The 27,850-nt window shown below is 38.2% G+C and overlaps 1 protein-coding gene across 9 annotated transcripts in view; it reads left to right on the forward strand.

The window, feature by feature from the left end:
* Positions 1-27,850, forward strand: part of inaE (inactivation no afterpotential E) — a 53,248-nt gene that overhangs the window by 9,795 nt on the left and 15,603 nt on the right. For all 9 annotated transcript variants that reach the window (XR_004464211.2, XM_076622101.1, XM_076622104.1 and 6 more), the window contains one exon: positions 23,452-23,663. Coding sequence is in view for 8 of the 9 variants with exons in the window: in XM_076622101.1 (XP_076478216.1) it covers positions 23,452-23,663 (212 nt within the window). In the remaining variant the exon portion in view is untranslated. The remainder of the gene's footprint in view (positions 1-23,451; positions 23,664-27,850) is intronic.

Consider the following 27,850-nt stretch of genomic DNA (forward strand, 5'->3'; position numbering starts at 1 on the left):
TTTTACAGAATAATATCGCTTCTCTTCCTCTCTGTTTTTCCATATTTTGGCCAATTTGAAACGAACGATAGACTCGATTTGATTTTTTATTATATCGAGAATCGGCAAAAAACAGCATCGAAAGTGCTTCTTGGTGATCAATATGTCAGGGTTGAACGCGTGCAATGCTCTAGCTTGTGAATGGCCCGTTACACCCTCTCTCGTTGCCTATGAATCATTTAAGGTTCACCCTATATATCCATCCCCATTCAACGCTATTGTGTTTACGCGCGTTACGTGCTCGAAACCGTGCGCAACGGGTTCGTCTTTTTGGCCCCCGAGGTCGATGGAAATCTTCCGTTGTTCCATCCGTTTTCTACTGATTTTTTAGCCCTGATATCCGTTCTTTGATGTTTCTCGTCGACGGATCTTTGACGCTTCACGAAGATGTAAAACAGCACGTTGGGAAAACTTGTTTGTTGGCGTGTCTCGTACTTTGCAAGAAAATAAGTCCTGACGAGTTCGAGGGATCAACTTAAACCAACTCACGGCGAAATATAATACAACAGATTCTTTAGAGGAAAAATAAGAAAGAGGAAAAGAGAAGCTCTTTTGTAAGATCGTGTCTAATTTATTACTTGAATTTGCTATATTTTTCGTCCATTTCCTTTTTTGTTTTCGCTGCAAAAATTCGAAACGAAAACTGACGAAAATTGCGAAGTATCTACGAAAAATATAAAATATAATATTTCATGCGGTATAAGGATATCTAATTTTCGTAACGCCGCGCCGTTTCGTGCAGTGTACACGTTACACACGTTACACGCGACACCTTCGTGCGATGGGCGCCAGGCTGTTTCATATTTATTAACCTTATTTTCATCTAAGTGACATATTTACATACATTTTTCGCTTATCCTATATCGTTTAACTCGCGGTACACTATGCGAATTAATATGCATAGTCATACTTCGTCACCAGCGGAAGACAAAGCTTATGAAATTTTATGTAAAATTCCTCTTTCGCTGAAACAAATGAGAACGTTACGAGCACAGCGTATTGCAGATACTTTATCCACGTTGTAATTATCTATTTATAGTGGAGCGAAGGAAAGAAAAAACGAGTACAAACTAATATTGGTCGTTAGATACTTAGCAAATAAATAAGAATAAAATTAATACCGATACCTTTTCTATTCTGTGCTGCTTTTTTTTCGATTTATCGTACTTAGTTTCACCCTTTCTCGAAACAAGGATTTTCCTGCAGTTTGCAATTCAGCATTGTATCATAGATTTTATCAGCGTTCCTTCTTGAAATTCCCAAACATCTACAGTTTAAAGAATACCTCGAATAGAAAAAAAGTAACATTTGGTTAGTTTCTTGAGCACGGTCGGATCGCCATAAATTTTACACAGGCGCTAAGTTTCGGCGCCCATCGTTTTCATTTTTTTGACCAAGATTCCATCTTTCGCCAGGAATGTTCTATTTGCGTTTCAACGTGGTCGTACGTTTTCATAAATTATGGAATGCGCCAACGGCGAGATATTCTTGACGAAAGTTGCACGTTCACACGTGCTTACACAGCGAGTATTGCGTATGGCACCCGTTACATATTACACCAACTGCACTTTCCTCCGATTCACATAATTTAGGAACATGCTGCATTATGTTTGATATATATATATATATATATATATATATATATATATATAATTTGATATATATATATACACACACATATATATATATATGTTTACATCTCATCTGCATGTGACAACACTGTTCATTTCTTCATTTTTTATGCAGATTTTCGAATAATTCGATTGGAAATTTCAGACTGCGCAATTCTACAGCTCTTTTATGTGTACATGCTTACAGATTCGCAAATAATGTTCGTATTATTAATATCATTGTTACATCCCTAAACCTGCACATTTATTATTAATTAATCCATATTGACTTCTACTGTTAACATGTTTAACGTGTATTATTTTCCGCTATTGGTATTTACTAAATAGTATCATTTGAAATGTTTAATATTATAGTCGTACATTACTATTAATCATTCGTAATACTCGTGTAATATTTGTCGTACAAACTTTGAGTTTACCGTTCAAGTTATCTGATAATTAATAGATATGGTTTTATTCGATATGATTCGATATGATTTTATTTATATATAGCTATCCCGAGACTCATAAGAAAGATAATTAAAGCATTCGAGACATATCCAAAATTCTGAAAGTTGGAAAGCTAAAGCATCGGCAGCATCAACGCTGATATCTATGAAAAACGCGGGGTTCGCACAAAACATTTTTCTCGCGAGAAACGCGTGTACGTGTATCGAATACTATCTTTTCTCCGATGTGCAGGCATCTAAATATAAGTCCGGCCGACAGGCTATCGCAATTTAGAATGCATTAAGTCTGAGTTAGCATTGAATTACGTAGAGAAACTTTATGATTGGAAGCTCGATTTTTAGGGTTCGATCAGCTCGTAATCTTCGATCGAATCACGTACATCCACCACTTTAAAGATTTTTTATTTCTTACCTTTCGCCTTTTGTTAGAATCGCTCTTTAATTATATTTATAATCTTTTTATCAATTGAATTCCCAAAATTGGAAATTGTTATTTCATGGTAAAACAATATTTCGTGGCTCTTTTACACGAGTTGCTCCGTATACATGAATAAACATGACTGGATTCAGTGAAACTCGAACAAAGACAAATTATCGATAACCACGGGTGACAATAGTTTGTTAAAATCATTGTCTCTCACAGTGAATCCTCGATTGCGTGTTATTAAAAGCGCAAGTATTCCGTGAGCATACAGGAAGAATAAGTAAATCGATAAAAAGTATTTTGGGTGGGTGGAGCGTTATCGAAGCCTTTTTGATACGAGTTTCCTTTTTCTTTTCTCATATTATAGCCTGTGAATTGAAAAGTAGCTGTCTCAAATTTAACGATTTATTTTTTATACGATTCATCGATAAATGAAACTTTCCGTGTTTCTTTTGTAACAAGAGGTTTCCGCGCTTTATCTTTCGCGCAATGGATGAGTCATTATACAGAACAAAAATTATGAGAACAATATCTACGCTGAAAATCATAGTAGACATCAGGACATACTCGTTGGAATTTTTCTCACGTTTCTAGACTGTTGTTTCCGATGATGCGTTCTTGACTGACATCCGTACAGTAGCAAGCAAAAGTTTCGTAACGTAGACTCTGTCATTTTTAGACGACAGATGCGAGACTCGTGCCGGTACTGGAAATAGATCGTTTTGAATGTTTTTTTTCTCAAGACGATCGAGGTACGATATTTTTGATGCGTAGATGCGTAAAAAACCGCCCTTGATATTTTCCACTGGTATTTGATAAATTCTTTAAACGCGTCGGTACAATTATTCGATACGAAATTTACTTGATAAACACTCTGAGAAAAGTATAACTATCTCTCTATCGACATTTTGTTGCGTTCTTATTGCGTCGTATTATATTATTCAACAGCTGGAAATTATATAGAAGTATTAAGATTTCTACTTTGTAACGTCAATTTGATCAACTAACTTGGATTCATTTGAATTGTAAATCATCGACAATCTGCTGATACTTACCGTACTATTCCGTATGTATATATACTCTGCTATCGTAACGTAGATGTACAAATACCATTCTTTCTTCTTCGATAATTGGCAAACATACGATAGTTAATCTTTCAATTTATGTACATTTCGAAGCTTCGTTTATCGGAGTCCATATCCAATATTTCCAAGATATAACGGAATGCTTTTGCAAACGCACATAGTATATTTCTATCTCCTATTGTTGCCACCAAACGCTTGAAATTCTTTGTAAAAACTACTCCATAAAAAATAGCCATTCGTACGATCAGCGTTTTCTCTTATTATCAGCAAACAGCTCTTTAGAATTAACGACGAATATTTCTCCCCTATCTTCGCTGAAGATGCAGGCTCGCCTTTAAGGTCATTCGCATTTCAGATATACCTATTATTATACTAACTGCGAGTAATTAAAAGTGCAGCTTATCCTGTCGTTAAAGAGGGCGTTGGGAGAGCGATCTCAATTTAACGACTTAACTTGTCTTAAGGACGGTTCTCATCGACGATGAACAAAGGTGCAACCCACGCGAAAGATCGATACGCATGATTATCGACTTGAACAAATTGAAGGGGGTGTAAACCCCTTAATCAAGCGGATGCGTATTCCTACGGGCCCTATCTTGCAAATAGGAGCTGATGCAAAATAAAGACGCAGGCACAGGATTCGTTCGCGTTGATTATAGAATCATCCTCGAAAGAACGTCTTGAAATGAAGGCGCACTTTCACGTTCATTGATCCGTACTAGCGATATTATACGTCGCGTGTCGCGTCGCGACGTTTCACGTGCATCTTCAAACGCCTTTCACGCTGATGACGACGAGCTCCGTTGTCTTCTTGGAATTCTAATTTCAACACAAAATGGGTAAGAGATTTTTTATGTAGGTCCTGCCAGTTTAATGATAACGAATATTAAGATCGATGGGAGTAGCTAGGATGAGCTTTTCGCAAGCTCCACTCCCTTGTTTTATGAATTCTTTTTACGGTTATTGCAGATTAGAGTTAGCTACTTACCTCTAAGATAGCATGGCGATTAAACGCATCGCTGCGTGGTAGAAATTCATTTTATAAATACTAATGCAACTTGCGTTTGTTGCCATTGGACTGTACTCTCTATGACAATTAAGTTCGAGTATTATAATACGAAGAACGAAGAAATTGTATATGAATATATTTATTAATTGCTTGCTAACTACCAGAAAAATAATCTACTTCGATTGTTAAGGCTTTTCAGATAGCTTATATATGTGCAACACGAAATAATGTATAGTTTAGTTCAACTTTAGAACCTAAGATAACTGAAAAGTCAAAATTGGTGGAAATTAAAGAAATAAAACTGCATAAGATCTCGTAACTTTTGAACTTCTCTTCGTCGGATAAATTAAACGAAACTATCGTCATTTTTATACCAGCTTCAGCGTTCCATTCATTGCTGTTCATGAATACGTAAAGACGTAAGATGCCCGAGCGGAGTAATACAGGTTGGTTGCCAGAAGCTCCTTTATTGCCACTTATCAATATCCCGAAGCAAGCAAACTACGTACACCAACAATGAAACGCTAACGCAGTAAACTTGAGCCAGAGGTTTCTATGCTTCAACGAATCATCGAACAGACGGCGTATATAACGTCTCGCACTTTACAACGATAAAGCTTTTCTGCAAACGATCCTTGTATCGTTTCCGTGTAACGCGTTCGTACACGAAGAACATTCTGATTCGAGCATGAAAACTCGAGACGAAAGAAAGAACATTATCGTTAGTGTGAAAGAGCTTTTCAGAGAACATTTTCAAAAACGCTGTAGTAAGTAGAATAACGATCGAGCTTTTCCCCCGTTGCGAAAAGTGAACGTTTGAGCAACTCTATAAATCCACACGAAACCAAAAAGAAAAATACAAAAGTTGGCAAGTCGAACGTTTTGGGGTCGGAACAGGCCGTGTTCCGTTGCCTCGAATACTCCAGTTGCGGGATACTTTTCCCATTTCGGAGACAAAGGAGCATTTATCGCAGCGGGACGCCAATGGCAGCTCCCAAAACGCACATATCGACCCCGTGCATGCACGATTCACAAAACCAAGGGGAAGGTCGCCAAGCGGCGAGTATCGGGGAAAAGGAGCCATGAAAGCTTGGTGTGTGGGTGGATTTGCATCGATGTCGAGAAGGGATCTGCACCCTCCTAGCAGCAGAGAAACGTAAAACAATTCGGTGTTTGATGCAGAGGACGCGCGTGGTGAGCGTAAGGTCGGTCGAAAAAATCGACCAGCGGCAGGAGGCGTACGCGGACCAACCCCAAATCTACGCCGATGCGTGGGATGTTGTGCGATGTCTTCTCGCGAGGGTCCCAACTCGTTTGTGCGAGAGAGCCGATGAATATTTCGGGAATTCCTTCGCGAACGAGTGACTTTAATTAAAATCGTAAACGCATTGTTTCTCCGTGTACTTGAATCATGCTGGAAATTTTATTTCGTCACAGTGGTGGAAAGTTCGTGTCGACTAGAGGGAACGATGCAAAGAAAGTCGATTTTTCGCGACGAGCAGTCGTGTTTAATTAAGAAAATAGGTCGCCGTGAGCCTTAAGGTTATTACTTTCGAAGATGTACAAACAACGATGCTCGGTTGCTAGAAGTTCTAACTAATCTCGAAATTACCGTAATTAATAAGAAAACTCGCCAAGTTTCAGCTGAGTCTTTAATTCTATCGTGACTAGGCAACAATTCGATCGTCCTTGATGTTTTTACTTTACAACGACACCGTGTTAGGTATACACGTGGCACTTACGTCAAACACAATTTGTTTCTCATTCGCGTAATTGGCAAACATTCGGTATCTAAATAGCGATGTTAAACTTTTAACGAACGTCTTACTTATACGTATGCATGATACGTGGAGCGCAAACGTAGAGCTTGGTAATGCCAACACGTTTAATTGCGCTCTTTCAGGCAACGATTAGCCACGATTCACGATCGATCGCCGAGTTATTTTCCTTCCGTAGGCGTGGAACTGTTATCATCTCGGTGAACGTAATTCCAGGCCTAGTTCGGTCGGTGGTAATTTTACTTCACCTCGTTTTTCCGCCGTACATACCCAGAAAGACCGCGAAACGGTTATCGAGGTGTGCATCGACCGCGTCGCGAAACAACCGGTCTACACGTATCAGGAAAATTTATTGGCAACGTACGAACTAGTAGCTACGTTGAGTCTTCGCTGGCACGTGAAACTTGGTATCCTCAATTTTCATAAATTATGCCTGTTATCTGTTACGGGAAGTTAGCAAAATATTAGAGCAATAATGTAGCTTAGTCTAGTCTCTTGATTTCTCAATATCTTCGATGAAGTCGAAACTTACATTGAGATACTTCTATCTAGAAATTAATGGAAATTGCTTGCTTTCGATATCAATTTCGAATCCGAAGGTCGAAATTTCAATTTCTACTCCTTTCGCGAGTAACGTAGAATTCGTTTGCCTTGGAATATTTTGTTCGCCAGCAAACTATCGAAATAAAGAAAAATATCGTTAATATCAGTAGCATTAATTTCGATTTGATCGTACATCTGTCGACAGATTCGGTATAGTCGTAATTTAAAACGTTTGACCAATGGCAAACAGCTTTACGTGATATCGTTTCTGAGCGAGCCGTAATGTCAATGATACCATCAAATTTACATAAAGTACAAAATTTTGTCGGCGGTGTTGTACCTTGTCGGTTTATTTGCATGCATGACGATAATCGACGGGCATAATCGGTTTTCCAGTTGATCGGAGATAGGTAGTCGATTCACCAGTAGGATTTGCCATAGATAAACATCGATGGGACGTAGGATGAACTAGTATGAATGGTCGTGGCCCACTTAAGCTAGTTAATTTCCGAAAGAACCAGCTCCCGCCACGCTAACCACGTCGATAATTAATAGACTTCAGTCTGTGGCTAGCTGTTATATGATTTCTCGTGACATCGTACAGTCACCTTGTCTCGCGTGCTAAACTGGTGACAGGCTGCACACGATCTCGCTTCGATATCGTGTCAGTTAATCGATAAAATGTCTACCACGAAGACAATATAATAAGTGTATAATACAGGTAGAAGTTGCAACCTTAACGAGCAATGCGTATAAAAAGACGTATCTTAAAATAGCCTTTGACTCGCGAAAAATCAAAGATACGAATTATTGCGTATTTCTGCATGCTTGGCAGAACAAATTTTATGGGATGCTTTGCGATTAAAGAACACCTAACGGGTTATTGAAAGAAGAAGCTTGGAATTCCGAAGGCTTGGTATAAAGTTACAAGCGAACCGTTAATCGATAAGCTTCACTGTCATGAATAATCATGAGCTCCGAAGACATCCGATCTTACGAAGCCTAAATTAGTTTCCGTGCAAGCACTGTTAGCTTTCGTCAGTACCTTTTTGATATCGTGATTCCTGAGGAAGATAAACCTTTGAGCCGTGGACGATTGATTTAATGGAATTTCGATCAATATTGAAGGAGTGTCTTTGATGATTCTTGTGATTAATTCGGAATCAATTCTGGATGGATTGCGTCGAGCATGGTCGAGTTTATTTTCATTCGAAAAATGATTCGATCATTATGTGAAACGTAGATTGGCTTGTATTTCAGTTTGATGGCAAATGTCTACGGCTTCGTGAAATTTTCTTGGACTAGAAAAAGAGGGCAAACAGGAACGATATGTAATAATATAATAATAAAATATAATAATATATAAAAGTAATGGGTAGACGATCCATGATACGAAAAAGAAAAATAGAATTTATAATAAGGTCGTATAATACATATGATTTGTAATTAAATTAAACACACATGTACATGCGTTTTGTTAACAATAACTATTTGATCGTGTATACGCGTTTACATTGTAAAGTGCAGCTGCGGTTCCATATGCAATTCCATTCGAGGATTCGACATTCGAACGAATTAATTATTGCTACGCAATCAATATGACGGTTTTGGATCGGTGAATCCAAATGCACCTGTTCTCAAAGACTGTTGAATAATCAAGATCGTTAAACATTGGCCCAACTTACTTCTGCATCGTGTCAGCGTTCAGTGGAATTATTAGTGCATAAGCCATTCCTACCTGATATATAAGCTATTCCCGGAGTGAATGAAAAATGCACAAGCTACATAGAAGTCGTGACAAAGTTCGTATATAAGTCGTAGAGGGAAGGCATCGCTTGGTCTACCTTTTCAAAGTTCACTTCGAATTTAGCTCATCGTTCACGATGTGTCGGAAATGTCGAAAGATATACAAAATCAATTTTCGATAAAACTTTTATTAGTAAAAAAAAATAGAAAACTATATGTATAAGGATATCGATACGAACGGGGAAACTCAAGTAGGGTACGCGAATTCAATGGGGTATTTTGTTCGTTTATATCCTCTTGTACACGTTTCGCCTCAGTTTCTCCCACTGAAATTACGTTGATCTTAAACTTCCACGAGACCCAATCGAAAGTTCCATCGCAATTAAAAATTTTCACGTATTCGACGAAGAATTAATAACCATTCTCCACTGGACAGCGAAATGTAATTAGTCGTCTACATGATTGTAATTTTACACCTTGTCGATGCGCTCGAATTCGCTCGAATGGTTTTTATCAATCCGTTGCCTGAAGCGAGTAACATACGGTTACTCGAGTACGATTCAAACTTTACGTTCGAACAATTTATATTACGTCGAGTAATAGTAGCGTATTCGCGCGAGAGAATATACAATCCTTGCGGCGACAAGCGCAAAATATTTCCACGACGGTATACAGCTACAGTAGATATTACCGTGTGTCATAACCACACGGACAATCGATCAATTTGCCCGGATTACGTGGAAATAGTGTTCCACGGCAATCGTTTCCTAGTCAGGAGATTGGACTGGGGCTCGTTCGTTGTCGTTTTACTCTACTTTGCCACTCGATATTCGCTGATATACTTCGTGTTGACGCGCGACGCCGCGTAATTTTTACGATTTGGCCCTGACCCGTGCCAGGTGATCGACCATTTCCGGGGAAAATATCGCGCCGCGTGTGTTTGGCGAATGCACACCGACGACCGAAAATATAACTACGGAAGATTTAGTGGAGGCATAAAGTTACACGATAGATCTTAAGTTGGGACAGCGGTAATTCTAGTTCTTGTAATTTTAAAGGCTACTTTAATGTAATGGACCGCGCGTACATATATCAGTGAAAGGATTTGGTAAAGTATTATGGGAATGGAAAAGTACATTGTAAATGTCGCAACGGGTCGTTAGAGTAAATTGACTTTGGCACTTCAATCCTTTCGCTACTGTACTCCGGGAACTAAAAGCGTTTTTTTTGTACAAGGATAGTACACAATAGGTACCTTTTATCAAAGTGGATGGGTGTTTAAATGCTTTGTATAATTAGCTACAGCTCAACGCATATAAACGCTAACATATATCACGTCGTGTTTTATCGTGATTTTGTTTGATTCCCATTGTCTAATTTACATCGTCGCGACGATTCCAAACGTTAAGGTATTTTACCGTTTCGATAGGTAGCTTCCGAACGGTATAGATTACCGTAGGAGTTAATTGAATAAGGATCATGTTAATAGAATTTCGAAACCAAGCGTGTACGATAACGTTGTACGGCTGCATAGGGAGAGAAGCATCAGACTAGGGTCAACGACAGTCTGAAATAAAGCTCGTTCTCGAATTAACTCGCTGCGATTCTTTCTCCCCTCCTCTTTGACCGCTGATTATTCTCGAACTTGGTTCTACCGTTTCGAAGACACTTTGCGCTTTGTGAAATTGTTGTTAAATACCGATCGTTGTTTCGTAGACGGCTGTGATTAAATTAACGCCAAGCCAATCGATAGCCGTTTGCCGAAGGACTCGATTATTATAAATTCCTCTCATTTGTCTCTTTCATGTACTTCATCGTGTGCACGTTAATGCGTTCTGCATCGTCGTTAAATTTTTCTGGATAATAGCTGAACGTTATTTACTCTACTGAAATCGTTATTAATCCGGTAAAATTTATCACGAGCTTAAATAGTATAAAAATTTTCGAATTCATCGCCCTATTCTTCTAATATCTTTGTGATAACTACTTTTGTAACATTCTGCTTTTCTTTTACAGCCGTGTTCGCTTTTCGTTCTATAAAAATGTTCTTTCCCGCCCTAAAAATATGTGAGAATTGCCGAATTAGGTTATTTAATAAAAAGAAGCTTTTATGGATTATAGGATTTAGGAATTAGATTTCTTTTAATGTTTTACGGATGAACGATTTTCGAAGAAGATAGCCGTGCACCGGCAGGAAAATCAATAAGACATGAATTTCGTATCCATTCCGGATAACTGGCTCGATGTAATATCACGGTCAAGAATTAAAATAGTTCAAATATTTAATACATTTTTATTACTGATATTCCTGATTTAATATTTCTAAAAATATTCAATATCTGTTGACAACTAGTACTGTAACAAATATATTAAAATATTAGGTTGTCCAAAAAGTTTCTTCCGTTTTATAAGGAAATAATAGATGCACAACATCGTTTGTTTTATATTATTTTATTGAATTATGTATGATCTATTTTGCTCCAATAGAATATTATTAGAAATTCTCTACCTTACTTTATTACACCTATTTTATCTTAAATTGTAGAATTAATAATAAATTGTGGATAATAGAATGTGGTTAATTGCTTAGTTGGCAATTAACTTATTATAACGTTACTTCGGTTAAGTTAACGATTTGTCTGATACGAAGTTTCAGAAGCAAATAAGCCTAAACTGATTTCGCAACCCTTATGTACATACATATGTGCACAGGTATATAAGTATATGCGATACATGTATACGATCGCTGTCACTATCACGCAGTATCAATTTTCAACTACGAACAGCATAATACTTGTTTTGTTGCGTTTAAGTAAGCTGCATTAAAGTATTCTTATTACCGTCTTAAATCCTCCATAATTGTCGATAAATAACCGCGTCATGAAATAACCGCGCTGTACATAAAATCTGTGATTCACTCGAAATTCAAACTGTAGAAGCATTCATTCAACTGGGAATTTACATATCACTTCAACTTGTAGGTATTGCAGTTTTTACTATAAGCTTCGTTCAATTTAATAACATTTTTACCAACAACATTTTTGAGCTCTACATAACGGCGTTTTTTGCTTTGCGTTTAAAGTAACCTGTATAATTTTCTACAAGATCTTTCCTATTATCGCTTCGTGACACGAGTTTGACAAATCGCTCAACTTTTAACAAGTTCGCATTTTAAGTGGCTTGCCTCTATCAAAGTTCGTTTAACATGTTCGTAACATCTTAAACGAGGAAAAAATCAACTAAAATTCTCGCAACTGAGAAATTTACAACTTCTTCAGGCATAAAGATATTGCTGTCGCTAAGCTATTACCGATCCTTTCTACGCGCTCGTCTTCAATTTCCTGCCCGTTCCGCGACGTTTCGCAAAACGTTTGGCTTTGAAAAGCTTCGCGACAAAGCGTACTGGTCGATCGCATCAAAAAATTGTCAGACTACGAGTTGCATTCCAACAAATTGCAGGACTGTCGGTTTTCGTAGCGATGATTTCTGCTAAAATATCTCTGCTAACTTGGAATTGTTGGCTGCATGCTTCAAAAGCATGTCGCCGCATTTCTGTTTAATTGTACGTCGCTTTCTGGCTTTGCGAATAATGGCATTTGATGTGGCCGCACACCGTCTCCTCTTAGTCCTTGCACGCGTGTCCTGAGAGCCAGGAAAAGAGGCGGAAAAAGAAAAAAATATATCTGCATACGTATCCATCGAGCATACAAAGGGAAATAATTCAACGACAGGCAGAATGTTCCTCGTCGAGTTTTAAAATCGTTCCCGTTACGCGAGCCAAGAGATTTGCCACAATGCGATGTTGTATGCACCGCATTGCAAATGTTTGTATGCACCGAAGCTTTGGTCGCGTTTTGTCGTCCTGCTGCTCGTAAATGGACGCGTCGTTCCTCAAAGGAACGCTTTTCCGGCCATAAAAGGTGCGTCTATCTTTCCTATCTCTCCTTTCGTTCTTTGGCAACTTATCAAAGAACGCACGTTTTTGCGTGTACCGCGAATCGCATCGCAGTAGGTTTGGATACGAACGTTTGGATACGTAGCTCTAGTCGCGATTGTCGAAAAAACAACGAAGATTTGAAGTGGATACGAGGATATTGTCGCTCGCAGATGATAAAGATAGCTCTCCGTTTTATTGAAACGCTACGTTCTACTCTTTGGTATTCACTTTGAAGTGATAAGAGTGAGAGAAGAGAAACGAAAAAATTGTTCTGGTCTTTTTAAGCAAACTCTTTTCTCCGTGCCGTTCGAGATCCGTGGTTGAAAATTTACAATTTTTACGAGTTTCCTGAATGATCGTTTATCTAAACTGTAAGCCTGTTTAACGTACCTCAACTTTAGTGATTAGTTGAGAGCCATTGACCTTCCACGAAGCGTTTTGAAGTTTCGCCAGCGTTTCAACTAGCTTCATCAAAGTTCGAGCAAAGATAGTTCTCGGCTATTCGATGGACTCTAAAATCATGAGCGAAATAAGCCGCGACGTTGGCAGAATGTCAAGAACCTTTTTTTACGTTTACATATTACGGAAACGTCAATTGCCACCCTATCATTAATTTATGCGATATCCCCATGGAACTAACGTAATTCCACAATTTCACGTTATCGAGTGTATCGAAAGAAAATAAATTTCGTATCTGATAGATTCGTTTTATAATCCACCGTATTCTGTATGCATACGCAAGATAATCTACCGAAATGAAATATTCATAAATCTTGGAAAACTCGTACGCTCGGAGGAATATCAACACCATAAATTTTCTACGAGCATAATCGTACGCTCGCGATGAATAGACGTTATAGCTGGCAGCGTCTTTTTCCCAGCAATTATCGCCTTTCTAATATCATTGCACGGTTTAACGTGGTTCCACGAAGGGAACGTGATTTTCACGGTTGAATTGAAATTTTATTCGAAAATGCAAACGAGAGTCGCGGTGTGTGCTTTCATCCTTTTTCGTAAGAAACAAACTGCTCGCCGTAATATTGCGAGAAGAAAGAAAACGACGACGTCGAGGCGGAAGAAAACTAGGTTCCCTAGACACGAAAGACGCGGATATTCCGCCGAGTCGGCGCAAGCGTCGACCCTTTTCACTCTCGTTATCTGGTTTTCCTCGTAACCGAGTGTGTGCGCTCGGCCTCGAGTGCTTCTTCGTTATGACACGCTGGTCCAGAATTTGTCTAGGCGAACGACACCATCCTCCTCTACGTCTGTGCGCACACGTGTCTCGACAATTGACCGCCGAGACTAAAACTGGAACCTTCGAGACTTTTTTCCTTTTCGCCGCAGAATTTATTCATGTTAAAATGGTCACTGTGGGGCTAATTCAAAGCGAAGTTCAACGTGGAGATAAATGTCGGCCAAGTTTGTACCTGCTTCAGGGAGTTGTTGAAGGACTCTTGCTAGATAGTTCCGCGGGAAGGAAAATGCTTTTGCAATAAGTAGGTTTTGTGCTTGCTAATAAATTCATGAAGGGGATGGACTTTTATCTAAAACATATACTTGTGAATCGTGTGAGTACCTTTTTTAGACAGTTATATGGAAACGATAGTTGTTTACCTGTGAACTTTTCAGAGAAATTAAATTACCTGTAGTTTATGACATTTATAGAACTTATATTTAATAGTATTTTGATGTATCTTTAGATTATCGACCGTATCTAATGAAATAAATTATACTTTTGGAATTTGTACAGAGAAGATAATCGAACAACAATAGCGGTAGACAATACGTTTACTGCTTATATTATACAGCTAATTCGTTTGCGTATTTATAGTTGACATTCTTAGAATATTTACACTGTTACATTCAATTATTGATTTGGCAACCTTTATTCTATCGGCAACTACTTTTGCATATAAGCACATACTTCATTCTTATCTGTTCCTTACAAAGTTTATCTAACCTACTTCCACGATACTTAATTTCTCTTTTCTCCTTTGACGCGTTTATCGACAAAAAACCTTTTTAATGCGAGAACGTAAACCTGATTGAAACGCCACAGTACAGCATATTATACAGGGTGGTTGGTAACTGCTGGTACAAGCGGAAAAGGGGTGATTCTGAAGTCGAAAATATAGAATAAAAATTCGTCGTTCGAGGCTTTGTTTTCGAGAAAATCGACTTTGAATTTTCGCTCGATACGCGTGCACTTTAACACGTCTCGTTATAACGGATCTCACTGTAGATTTTTAAAAAAATTTAAAGAAATATTTGTATTCTATATTTTCGACTTCTTTTTTTGCGTAGAATCACCCCCTTTCCGCTTGTACCACCAGTTACCAACCACCCTGTATATTAATTATAACAAATAAAATGGTTCTAAAATTAGAGCACTAGGGATCGTAACTTCCTTTCTGTTTTCATTTTTAGTGATGCACATAACATTTCCTTTCCTTATATTTAATTAGAATATTTCTCTTAATTATCCTGTATGCCTTGTCAGTGCATATGAAAATTATATCGACGAAATAAAATAAATAAAGTAAAATAATAATAAGATAAGGAAACTAAAGTAAAATAAATAATTGTGAAACAAAACGAAATAATTAACAAGCTAGATTACACATAGAAAATTCTTACATAGATTAAGTTTATCATTAACAATCACGATACTTCGTAATATTATCCAAGTTACATCGCGAATCATTGGGTTTCGTTAGATTTGTACAACTCTTAAATAAATTACGCAACGTAATTTCTCGGAATCTATTAGCAACATCGTCACGTCCCTGTATTTTTCTCAACCGTGTGATGTGGGATTCGACGAACGCGGTGAATAATTTAAAAAACAAACAGCTGATACTCCGTAGGTCTCGTGGACGATCTTTCCGTTCCCATCTCTCTCATTTGTGCTGTCACGGTTTACACGGTAGTCGTTTGAATCTAATTTAAGGTATCGATAACAACGCGAACTTAGTACTTACATGTCGATGGGAGGCGTTGCTATGAGGTGGATATCAGAATATAAATTAGCGTGTGCAGTCGAGTAATGATGTGTTCTCATCTCGTTAATTTACCTATGAAACTCTCGTTTATAGAACCGGAATTCTGATTATCGAGAAGGGAATAAATATTGCTTCGGGTACTTGTTTCTCTATTTGTTATGCTACAGGCTATCGAGATTTCAGTTTATTACTTCGAGCATCGTTAACATGTCGTAACGGTAAACATTATATTATAGAAATGCAATCAAAATGATAATTTTGGAGTGTACGAGGTTTATCGCTACTGCGGATGTAAAACGTGAATAAATAACGTAGTTATTTCTGCTCACGAGTCAGTTCAGGTAATATGAAGAGATAACGTAAAATGTCAGGACACACTTAAAATAGAATTATCGTGCAAGATGTCAGGCGTGATTTAAAATCGGGTTAAAGTGGAATATTATATTCTCTGCGGCGAATAAAGGCTCGCTGATTACCTAATGTTTTTGATGGTGCTTTTTCGTAGAACTGCGAGACGTATGAGAGTAACACCTGAGATATAGTTGATGTTGAACTTATCTATTTCTATGCGTTTCTTTTTATAACTTCCTTCTTGCAGAATCTACGAGATATAAAAACAAAAATGGGAATTAAAACGATAATAATCTTTTTCCAATAAGAAATTTTCTATTGAATACGCCGATTTCTACGCGTTTCTTCGCGAAATCTAAATCAAACAATAATCGCATCATCGATGTCGTTCAGGCAGTTTATACAATATGTCCACGAATTTAATTTACAAGGATTCTGTCAAACCTTACGACAACGAGCATCGTTGCTGCATTGCGTATAAACTTGCGCATATACAACTCTACAAGCCAGTACAGGTATCAGAGACGATGTAACGAGTTGTCCGATACTAGCTCCTTAAACCAAAGAACGTGCGACAAAGAGCTGTTTGTCGGTTCAAGCGAATCGGCTCCTTCCGCCCCGGAAACAGCGATTCCTTCGAAAACAAGTAGCACGATGGTACAAACAGAAAGGCAGAAAAATAAAATCAGCCGTTCTGGCTTTTAACTCATCGACCGATGAGAAAGGAACGGGGGAGAGGGAGATGGAGAGAGAGAGAGAGAGAAGGAGGCGAGAGAGTAACGTGGAAACGACCGGAGAAGCCGGCACAAGGTAAATCGATACGGGCCATGCAGCAGCCAAGGCTGACGGCCCTACGCTTCGTTCCGTCGTCTCTACTTTCTCTCCCGCTCGTTTCCTTGCGCCCCTATCATCCATTCTCCCTTTCCTATGCTCTTATCCGCACCCCCTTGCGCACAGATTATGGTGCTCCCTGTTAGCGATGGGAATGGAGCACCACTCGTTGTACAAAGTTTGCCATCGTGGCAGTGCCCCTTTTCTCCATCGGCTCATGGGCCTTGAAACTCCGTACGTTGAATGTTCTAGCTTCTCTTAAACGCGACCAATGCGGTGTCACGACAGCTTCGTGAATCACGAACAAAGATTTCCAACGCCGTTTGTTTTCCACCAATTTTCCGTTTGCTGGACTTTCTTGGCGTTTAGTTTCACGTATGGAGCTTCGGAACGTGAAAGAGGATTAAGGGACTCGCGGTCGAAGACCACCGGATTGTGCAATCCAAAATGGAAAAGCGTGGAACGGTGGTAGTTATGGCCGAAGACCGCTGGAACGTACAATTCAAAACCAAAAACCGCTAAGTTCGGACGTTTGGTATCGGGAATGGCTGTGTTCAACTACTCGACAGTATCGAGTTATGAACTTCGACGCCACGAGTATCTATGATAATGCGTTCCAACGTTCGAGGACATCGACGAATCAATCGATGCTGCTATCCAATGTGTAATTCGATTTAGAATCTCGTTGTATCGCTCGGAAGCTCGCTGTACTATTGGCTTCGGAGCTTCTATCATTGCGTGCTAACGTTTGCTATCGTTTGTTCTACTTTTCGACCTAGTTTCCTGCAGAAATCGAATACTAATAGCGAAAACGATCAGCCGTGGGTGGGATGGATAGTTCGACATTGAGAACCATTAGGTTGTGTAACTCGACGCCCCGAACCTTCCAAGTATCTGTAATAATGAACGTGTTTGTAATTTTCATTCGAAGTTCCTCGCAATTCGTCCTAATAGATCGTTCGGAGCTCGGTAAGACAAATACCATATACCTCCAAGCGATGTAGATGCATATATCCACAATGATTTGCGGACTAGAAAATTCGCTTTCATCGGTGACAATAGAGCAGAAGTCGTAAATCCCTACACTTTGAAACTTTGTCGAAATCGAATCGTTCGGAATGATCAACGTATGTCTTGTTTGTTACTGGTGGTGTAAGTAATAAAATAAAGTTCTACTTGCGGAAAGTTTGTTGTAATATCTCTCGTCGTCTCGTTTGTGTCAGATTGTGGAGCGGCAAGTATCAGATAGCTAGTTCCGGAACCGCAACGTATAGTCATAGTTGTGTTGCTTTTAAAAGGACGTAAAAACTTGTCAGATTAATGGTTCCGAGACCAGGTGTTTTCCGGATGATTCTGTTGTTTTTCCCTAGTTCCATTGTTTTGACGCGATTCTGTACACGACTTCGTAAATAAAACAACGCCCTAAACGAACTTCCATCCGAGTGAGAGTCAAGCTTTAATGTTCAACCGTGCTCGCTAAGGCAGGTCGAAAATCGTTAAGCCGATGTGCAAGTGGCATTTCCGGTTGATCTAACCGTTTGAAAGAACCGGACTGCGCCCATTGTGACAGGCGACGACAGACAGTTCAATCTACTTTACGTCATTCACCGTTGATGCTTTCTCCTCGGTCAAAGTTCAAGCGTCGAATTTCCATCGAGCGGCAAGGTAGGTCCTTAAAATTCCAACGCGTCGGAGACATGTGGGCGATGGATTTTTCAAAAATTTCACCAGTCGAACGCGAATCGAGGACAAAATTCGTTCAAAGATATTGCACTATATTTTCTCTGAAATTCGACCTATTTCATCGAGGATAATGATATATATGGTGGATTATAATCGCGAGAAAATTCAGCAAGGAAGATAGAAGCTGGCGAAGGATTTAAATCGCTTTACGGCAGAAGTACGCGTAAAAATTGATGTATAATGTGAGTCGTAACTTGAGCGCCGTATAAACATTTCGCTATTTTAATGCATGTACGGTAAAATACGTGGATCTTAGAATGCCCCTTGTGCGTCTATATACAGGGTGTCTAATATGTAGTTCGTAGCATAATTTGGGAAGATATGATTCTATGACAAAACAAGATTAAAAAAGTACGCTTAAATTTCGTCGTTTAAACCTTCGGTTTTCGAGGAAAATGAATCTAAGGATTTATTAAAATAATACCACCGTGTTTCGTTGTGCCTCTGCTAACAAAATTCCATCCTACATTGTGTATTTATTAAATTTGGTAATCGACAGCATAACTGTAAAACAAATGTTTAGTTTTTAAGTAATTTAATTAATTAATTTACATATCGCCGTCGCCATACTTGATTATTCATTACATTTACTAATTGATCGCACAGGGAAACAGGAACATTCGCTTTTTATTCACTTTTTAAGTAATCTAATTAATATACAGGCATTGTTTGGACGTGTAACGTATGGTAAAATTTGTCAAACGAAGACTACCCGCTCGCTAAAATTAGCTCCAAGATAATTGGAAGTGCAAGAATTAACCTGTTAAATTTAAACTCTGCAATTACAGCAAATGTAACAAAACTTTCGAGCTTTCAACAAAATTTCTGTCATATTTTTAATTTCCCTCTGTTGCGTAGTACTAATTGTGCCATCAGTTGCAGACCACCCTTAGACTCGTGTACACGAAAAAAGACACGCATACACGAACATGCTGCACGGATATGTAGAAAAGTTGTGCGAGCCTCTTGATGCCAACGCTACTTATCCACGCAGAAGTACGGGCGTAACCCCTCTAAATTTCCCCTAACCGCGGCTAGAATCGTATACGTTCATCTTTCTTTCTCTTCCTCTTCCGCTTTCTAGCAGTCTTTCTCGCGTATTCCTTCGACCTGCTTGTTACCACGATCCCTTATCTTTCGCACAATAGCCCTTGCTCTTTTTGACTGCGCGTGGCCTTGAGCAATGAACTCGAAAACCCGCAGATCGATTGGAGGGAACGAAAAAATACCAACTGGGATCTTGAGTTAAGGGAAGAAACTTTGCTTCACCACCAGAGTGCTAATTGACCAAGATCTACGAGATTCTTCTTATTTAACAGAAACTCGAGTGATGATTTAATCGAGTGACAACTTACTGCCGCTAATTGGAAGACTCTGAATACGAGAAGTTCGTGTTCGAAGGAAAGTTTTATGTTTGTACGTTCGAAGAGGAGACTGGTTATATATAAAAGGAATGTTTGCTCGTTGATTTTTAAACACCAGGATATTTTGCAACAAGACTCTTTTAATGAAGATTTAGAGCGTGAAACGAAACGCGAGAATATTACTTCACTTTTAATTATTTGTTTTAACGAGTATGATTGGAGTAATATTTAATATCATTTAGTATCCCGAAGCTTTAGGATAAGATGAAAATTTAAATATCTCATTTGAGAGAATTTCGATTTATTCCCATTAAAAACGTGTAATTCGAACGTATTTAATGAAGCTTCGCTCGCGCCAAAACTAATTGTTACAGATTGTACGCGTCATCTACAAGCTATTAGCAGTTTAATAATGGGTCGATCTCGAGTAACAATCCGCGTCGTGACACGTTCATTTTCCACTTTGGCTGCGGAGAGATCGCATTCTGAAGTGGCTAGCAAACGGTGAAGTACTACGATCGGTCATATCCCTTGAGACCTGTATAGAACACGATGCACACGTTTCATTATTAAAGCACGGTTGTGTAACTCCATTCAGTCGCCTGGCACGTTTTACCTTGTTTCTTGCTGCCGCGCCGCTTTGAAGAGATTTCGTGAAATGAACGGCCCCTTTCGCCAGAGGCTTCATTTTTTATGCAAAGTGCTTCAAAGAAAGAGGCAGCGATTCTTCCAGCGTATTAAAACAGTTCCAATCTATAGTTATGCTTAACAAGCAATTTTCATCGAGTTGAGTCATTTTTATTTCGTATACTTGCTTTCTTTTCCTCGTAGATTTGTGATTTCTTTTCGTCAATTTTCTGAAAACGGAATATGAACATGAAAATTAATGCATACTACTTATAAGTTTTTGACGTATAAGAATGGGGAAATTTTTGCACATAGCTCACTTTAGTATCGTAAAATCGTAAGTAACTTTTATAATTCCATCAGTCGTTGAACTCGAAACAGGCCCAAATCTGATGAAGTGGAATTACGATCTTGGCAACATAAGACCCGAATTTAATCTCTAAGATCTAGAAACTTAAGTCTGCAACAAGGGGAGATTCCGGGTTGATTCCACTCAGGTCCTATGACCCCACGGACATGGAAGCCGACATTTCTCTACTTTACGGATATGTGAGTCGAGGCCTTACAATCTTGGGGTGGTTCGGAACGCATTCCACGGGGGCAAGGAATTCCGATGGCGAAACTCAGATCCCACGACTCCGATGGTGGGATTCGATCCTCAGAATTTTACTTCCTCATATATATATATATGAGTTTCTGCCAACAGAATTTTCACTACGATTGATTAGGTTGACGTAGAATTCGATCTTATTTTGCGTAGATACAATTATTCTACGAATATCGTAGACGTTTTATTGATTTATTATTCAAAACTTTTAGTGCACATTAACGATGTCTCTTTGCAAATGTGCAAATACAGAAGTTCTCCGATATGTCATCACTTCTTTCGCCATCTTTTCGCAAATATACGGCCGTCTAATATGGTCGGAATTTTCGATTCACGATTTTGTATTCTGCGTCCTATTGTTCGTTGGTAATAATTCAGCAGGTTTTGTCTACGCGTCGCAGTATCGGTTATCGAGATTGCACAATGCCGTCCATACGCGGGAAATATTTATGAAGGCATCTTGGATCGATGGTCGAAGCCGATGAAAAATAAAATCGGCTCGTCGAACAGTTCGCCCTCCGTTCGCTAATCATTCGTGAAGGGGAAAGAAACAGGAAGAGGGTGAACGGCTCGAAGAAACGATGAAAAGTTCGTCCCATTTCGAACAGTAATCCTGGCATGTCGTTATCGAGGACAATTGCCATTTCGAGGATCGATGAGGGACAACGGAAATATATTCCGGGCAACGAAAGAAATATAATTCCGATTAATTGGCTTGGGATCGATACGAGAAAATGTTTCAGACGAAGATAACGGTATCCTAAGATATTCGCGAAACAAATTCATAAATTTCAGTGAATTAGAATTGTAGTTTTTAATTTTACAGATCTGATTGAAAATTTTTAATATGGGGTCGTTAGATAGATACATTCTGGATAAGACTTTGAATAGCATTTCGCGTGTTTTAAGATTATTTAAAAGAATAATTCGTGTACCTACGATAGATGATTATCAACGCAAGTTATTTCTACAGAGCGTGATATTTTTCGTGCTGCTCGGTACCAGTTATGATCGAATCAACTTTCTTCGTGTTAAGGACGTCTTGCGTAATACTCGCAAACTACGTTGAAAAGAATTTAATTTAACGATTTATAAATCACGATTTCTTTTATCAAACGAACAAATCAAATTATTCTCCCGAGTATCGAGCACTATACTGCCAATAGGTTGAAGCAATATCGACGAATCAACTGTACGCGCGTTTTGTTCTTTGTCGAAATAATTACGCAATTACGTTATTCCGCGAAAAAGTGTGAAGAAATAATTCCCGATAATTGTTCGTATTGGGATTGAATAGAAGTTATTCACGGAACGATGGTGATTTAACGGCGCGACGTTGTGCGAACTTTGAAATCGACACCGACATTAATGTGGCTTCCGTGAGCGCGTTTTACTGTAGAACTGCGGATCCGCAGGTCTGAGGAAACTTACCCCTTTTGTAAGGGCGAGTTTACGCGAGAAAAGCTTCCCGAAGTTCCGTCAAGTACCAGACACAAGACACAATTACTCTGTGAAGTACGCCTCCGTCTCCCGTCGGAAGAGAAAAACTTGAAATATTCCAGCTGATATCGATTTAAGCCGGGATTAGGGAACTTTCACAGCAGCGGGATAACATCGATGTTACTGGAAAAATTATTAAAGCCACCAGAGCATGCTCGGTTGATATTTGTTCCCTTGTATTCCCTACTTTAAAAGTATTTATTTCGTCGAAGAAAAATGTTACGTAACGATTCCAATAAATACATATTTGTGTCGTGATTTATAATTTATTTTCATCGTATATTATTCGTAATTTCAGAAAATAATAATACGATGTTAAGGTTCTCAGATGTGGACGTATAATAAAAGTAGAAACTGTACTGATATTACTACGAGTGAAATAAATGTTTTGTGTTTACGATTTTGAAATAAAAGGCACGAGAAGGATAATATTCGATGTATTTTTCTTCTTATTGCAAATTTTACTGAAGTACGCAGGCTGTTCGTGTAAGCACGCCATAAATATTGCGCCGCGAGCCGGCAATGAAATATGGTACAGGCGAAATGAGTTTAGAGAGGGTTAGTAAATGTCAGATGAATTTTAGGACGTCTAAAACCTCGAAAACCATTTACGGATAGGTTTATATCTTTCGATATATTCTCTCTATGTTACTATGTTAAACGTAGTAAAACTTGCCCTTCCGCGTAACTATGTCAAACATAGGAAGCTTAATAAAAAAAATGTACGCAAGGAAACTAACAATCTCTTGGTACCTTTATTAAAATTCTTATCGTTTCTGTTACAGGATGACAGTACTGAGCATCCTACTCGGAGTCCTCGATTGGAATCGCAATATTTTCTGTGTCTTTCTACTGTGGGAATACTTCGTGGGATACTTAGTCATTTTCGTGTTATCCATGATAGTAGAATTTTCCATCTGCTTTCTGGCTACAAGGGGAAGCATCCTGGACACTGCAGCCAGAGCTCCAATGCAATATATTCTCTATGTTCGACTTCGTAAGTAATTCAAAATTAACTCGCAAGTGTTAGAATGAAATGTAGAAATGAAATGGAACGAGATACTATTTTAAATCGTACTTTAATGTATTTTAAGCCGATATGGGTCATAATTAATGGAAAAAGGGAAGATTGTATACATAAGCAGTAAAAATACATTGCAGAAGTTTCCTTGGCTTCTGCGCGCTACAGCTTTTATTAGAATTCTTTATAAACAAAGAATCGTGTCTTGTCGATTTCAGTGCTACCGGTTGTCTTCACCACGATTAGACGAGATATTTATGGTATCGAAACCCTAACGCAAACCAGTGCAAAAGAGAAATTGAAGTTGAAAATAGGTACACGTATGGTCGCGTGTGATTAATTTACTCGTAAACGAACGTATCCATCGCATAATGAAAGAACGAAAGCCTTTTAAGAAATGAAAATTTAATGCAAGTGTTGGTAACTTCTACGTTGGTATTCTGTGTACTACGTACCTGAAATCGTTCGCGTTTTTGTATTAGGGAATGATCATACCTGAAATTGAAAAATACGAGAACAAATATTTGCTGGTAGTAGCCGTAAAACGACACGTACTATATTACAGGCGTCAAGCGTCGGTATTGATAAAAGATTTTTTTGCCAAAAAGATATTGTCAATTTTAAAAAACGCGAAAAAGTATGAAATAACGCGTATTTTACTCGCATTTTATTTAGGCACATATTCATCCATGGTTAAATTACCCACTTACTTACTGAACAGTATACTAGATATATTGGGATCTTCAAAAATTGCAAAATGTCGGCAAATGTTTCTAATATAGCAATGCTTCAGCGCCATACTAAAAAACTACACCTCGTTTATATTTATATCATTCTAATTTCAACAAATTTATGTTTGATTGAATTAACACAAGGTTACCAAGAACATGTTTCAATAGTGGGCAAATTGAAAAACGCTGGTCAAATTACGCTCAATGTATTAATAGTATATAGGTTAATGGAACTATATATATACAGCAAGCTTGTCTCTAACTTAAGATACAATCGTTACAATTATTGACCTTATACAATTTGAAACGGAAATAAACTGTATATTAGTAGTATTTTTAATTTTCCGCCGTCTTCGAGAAGGTTACGATATATTTAGTACGCTGTTTAATAAGAAAATGGGTAATCCGACAATTGTCGCTTATTTGTCTAAATAAAATGCAAATAAGAAATTATTTCACACTGTTTAGCGCTCTTCGAACTCGGTAATATCACAAAATCTTTTATTTCGTATTTTTCAGTGAAGCGATCAATATCGCGGCACCAACGTGAAATGACTTTCATTGTCGTTAACAAGACGCTAATTTGTTTCTATCTATGTATTATTTATTTCAATTCTAAATTCTTATTAATGAATAAAAAGTTGTATAGGCTGTCCAACCCCGCATACGAATAAGAAATAAACCAGCTGTATTCCGCCAGCGATATTATACTTTGAGCAATGATAGGGAAGGATATTTCTATAACTTAATAGTGTGTCACGCATCATTTCGCTATGAAAGTAGACTTATGCCCGAAAACGAATCAGCAGAACGATGTTTCGTACAACGGAAACACGAGTTGAAGTTTATATTGCGAAATGCATTTGAAAGCGCTCGACCAGGCTTCTGTTTCGGAATCATCTCGATATCACAGAATTTGCAGAACAACGAGAGCACTGAACGTACATAAATGAAATCGGTGAACAACGAATTGTTTGCAACAACGATAGTTAACAAGCAACAAATCGGAGAAATTTTACAAACAGTACCGATCGGTGGTCTATCTCGGGAAAACGCGAAAGATTTCGTCCCGATAGCACAATTCAATGCTGAATAACCGATGAACCTACATAAAAATTAGATTTTTGCAAAAAACGGTAGTTTACAAAAAGCAAAAAGAATCATGCCGATTGGTCAAGTCGTTTCGAACAAATCTGCGAACATTCATGAAAAAAAAATACATGTCGAATCGAGGTACCTTCTTTCTATTTCGAAGAATTTTCCATAAAAATTGGAAACCATCGAATTCAAATACCAAAATTGTCAGCCGTTAAGTTATATATAATATTCGATGCGGAAAATCATCAAATAATGGTATGCGAATCTGAATAAAACCATTGAATTTCAAAACGAAAACCGCTGCAACGTGCAATTTGAAACGGACCATGTATATCACTGAAAATGTGCAAGTCCATAGGTATCGAAAATTCCTGATTAATTTAATACAATTGGGAAATTATTCCTTACAGAGGTTGAAAATATTTCGAAGTCATTCTGCGTATCACGTTAATCAGGCTGTTGTAGATCAGAGATTAGAATTGTTAACGAAGCTTTTGCCCGGCGTCAGTAATCATAGGAATTAGATGGTAACCAATCTGGAGATACGTACCATGGGTTTCGTTAAAGGAAGATTCATCGGTGGCAACGCGAAGCCACTTCTCTCTTGTCGACCCTCCTAATTTTCGCAAAGCAAGGGCAGAATATTAATAAGAATCAAATTTTAACCATAGAATCCTGATCGTAATAAATGATCGTTCGCGAGAGCAGTGGTGTATAGATCGTCATCTCTGGGATTTCTTTCGAAATTAGAACAATTAAGTTGCTGCTACGATTTACTTCGCTTTCGTCATTTAATATTAGCTATTTATATAAATTTAATATCGAACAATGATATCAAATTCTTAATTAAATTTAACGCAAAATGCATAGTTTTGTTCAAATAAAAAGTATCGTACAGAATAGAAGAAGAAGAAAGATTGATTTATTCTTTCCAATCATTGTACTGTCTTTTCTTCGAGAGTCTGTTTTAACAAGTATTTCTTCCACTCTCACCTTTCCGTCTGTACACTTTTGCTGCACAAAGATGAACGTGAAATGTTCTGTCTCCTTGACCATTAAAAGGAATAGGAAGTCGAGACGTTCCTTTCTTGTACTTTTTCCTGTTGGAGCGTCGCTGTTCAAGTGGCATTCTAATCGTCCATTATGCTAATGTAATGAATCTATTTTTTTGATAGAAATTCCAGTATTATTCCAGTATTAATCCAGTATTAATATCACCGCGTACCTTGCCAGCATTCGTGTAATTCCTTTCGCTGAATTTTTTCACAATATGCAAAATTTCCACCGGTTTGGAATATATTTGCAAGCTTGGGAAGTTCGATGAGTTTGGAAATTTACGTACTTAGAAGTTTCAGGGTTCGATTAGTTTATCTGCAAAGGCGAATCCGATGGAAGATTCGCAATATACCGATTTCTTCTTGAGAAACTCATTAAATTTCGCACACGTTTACGGGGCAAACTTTCCGGGGCTCTGCACGCGTTCTTAATTCAAGAAAATCATGTTCCATGTTTTTCTTCCGAAGTCTGCTGTATATCATTGTTAAACAAACTAAACTGCGATAAACGTAGGAAATCTGGGCAGATTCTTTACCGGGAAACAGAAAATTGCTGCGCACCTTTTTAGTCTCAAAATTTATATTTCTGCTTTCTGAGCGAGAAAAAATGTTGGAAATATCGAGGCGAAATAATACACAAACGTTTGATCTGAAAAACAGTGCGGCGGTCACATCCATATATTCGATTCATCTCGTTATCCTCGATACATTAAATATAATACAAAATTCATCGAATAAAATTAATCGAAAGATATTCGCGCATTTCTGTATTATACTTCCTAGAGAATATATAGCGCTCGAATATCTGTTAAATAGTTTCAAAACCTAAAGCTAAGGAAAATAAAAACTGAAATGTTCGATGCTGTTGGTTATTCCTTGAGCTTCATTAAATGAACGCGTATATCGAATTACTTAGGTATTAAATCGCCAGCAGATCGATTACATGGAAAGAATTGCACGTAGTTTTGGAACGTACGAAGAAACATGGGGCGCATGGATGTATGTACCAGTGTCCATGTATTAAAGGTTTTGGAAACGATCCAACTCGAGTCTGCTGTTTCTCCAGCAGATCTGGTGCATCTTTAGGAAGAATTCGATGGAAATTCCGATCACATACAGCTGATTGGTCGGATGCGTATAGAGTGCCAGACCACCGCCATTGCAGCTTGTACTTCTCTTCGTCTGTTTTGTTCCATTTGCTTGATCTGATTTCGATAGAAGACGGTGAAAATTAAGATAATAATGCCGTTTCGTATCAGTCGCAAACGTATATGTAAAA

Source organism: Bombus vancouverensis, chromosome 10 (genome assembly GCF_051014615.1).
Source record: "Bombus vancouverensis nearcticus chromosome 10, iyBomVanc1_principal, whole genome shotgun sequence".
In the NCBI taxonomy this organism is placed as follows: domain Eukaryota; kingdom Metazoa; phylum Arthropoda; class Insecta; order Hymenoptera; family Apidae; genus Bombus; species Bombus vancouverensis.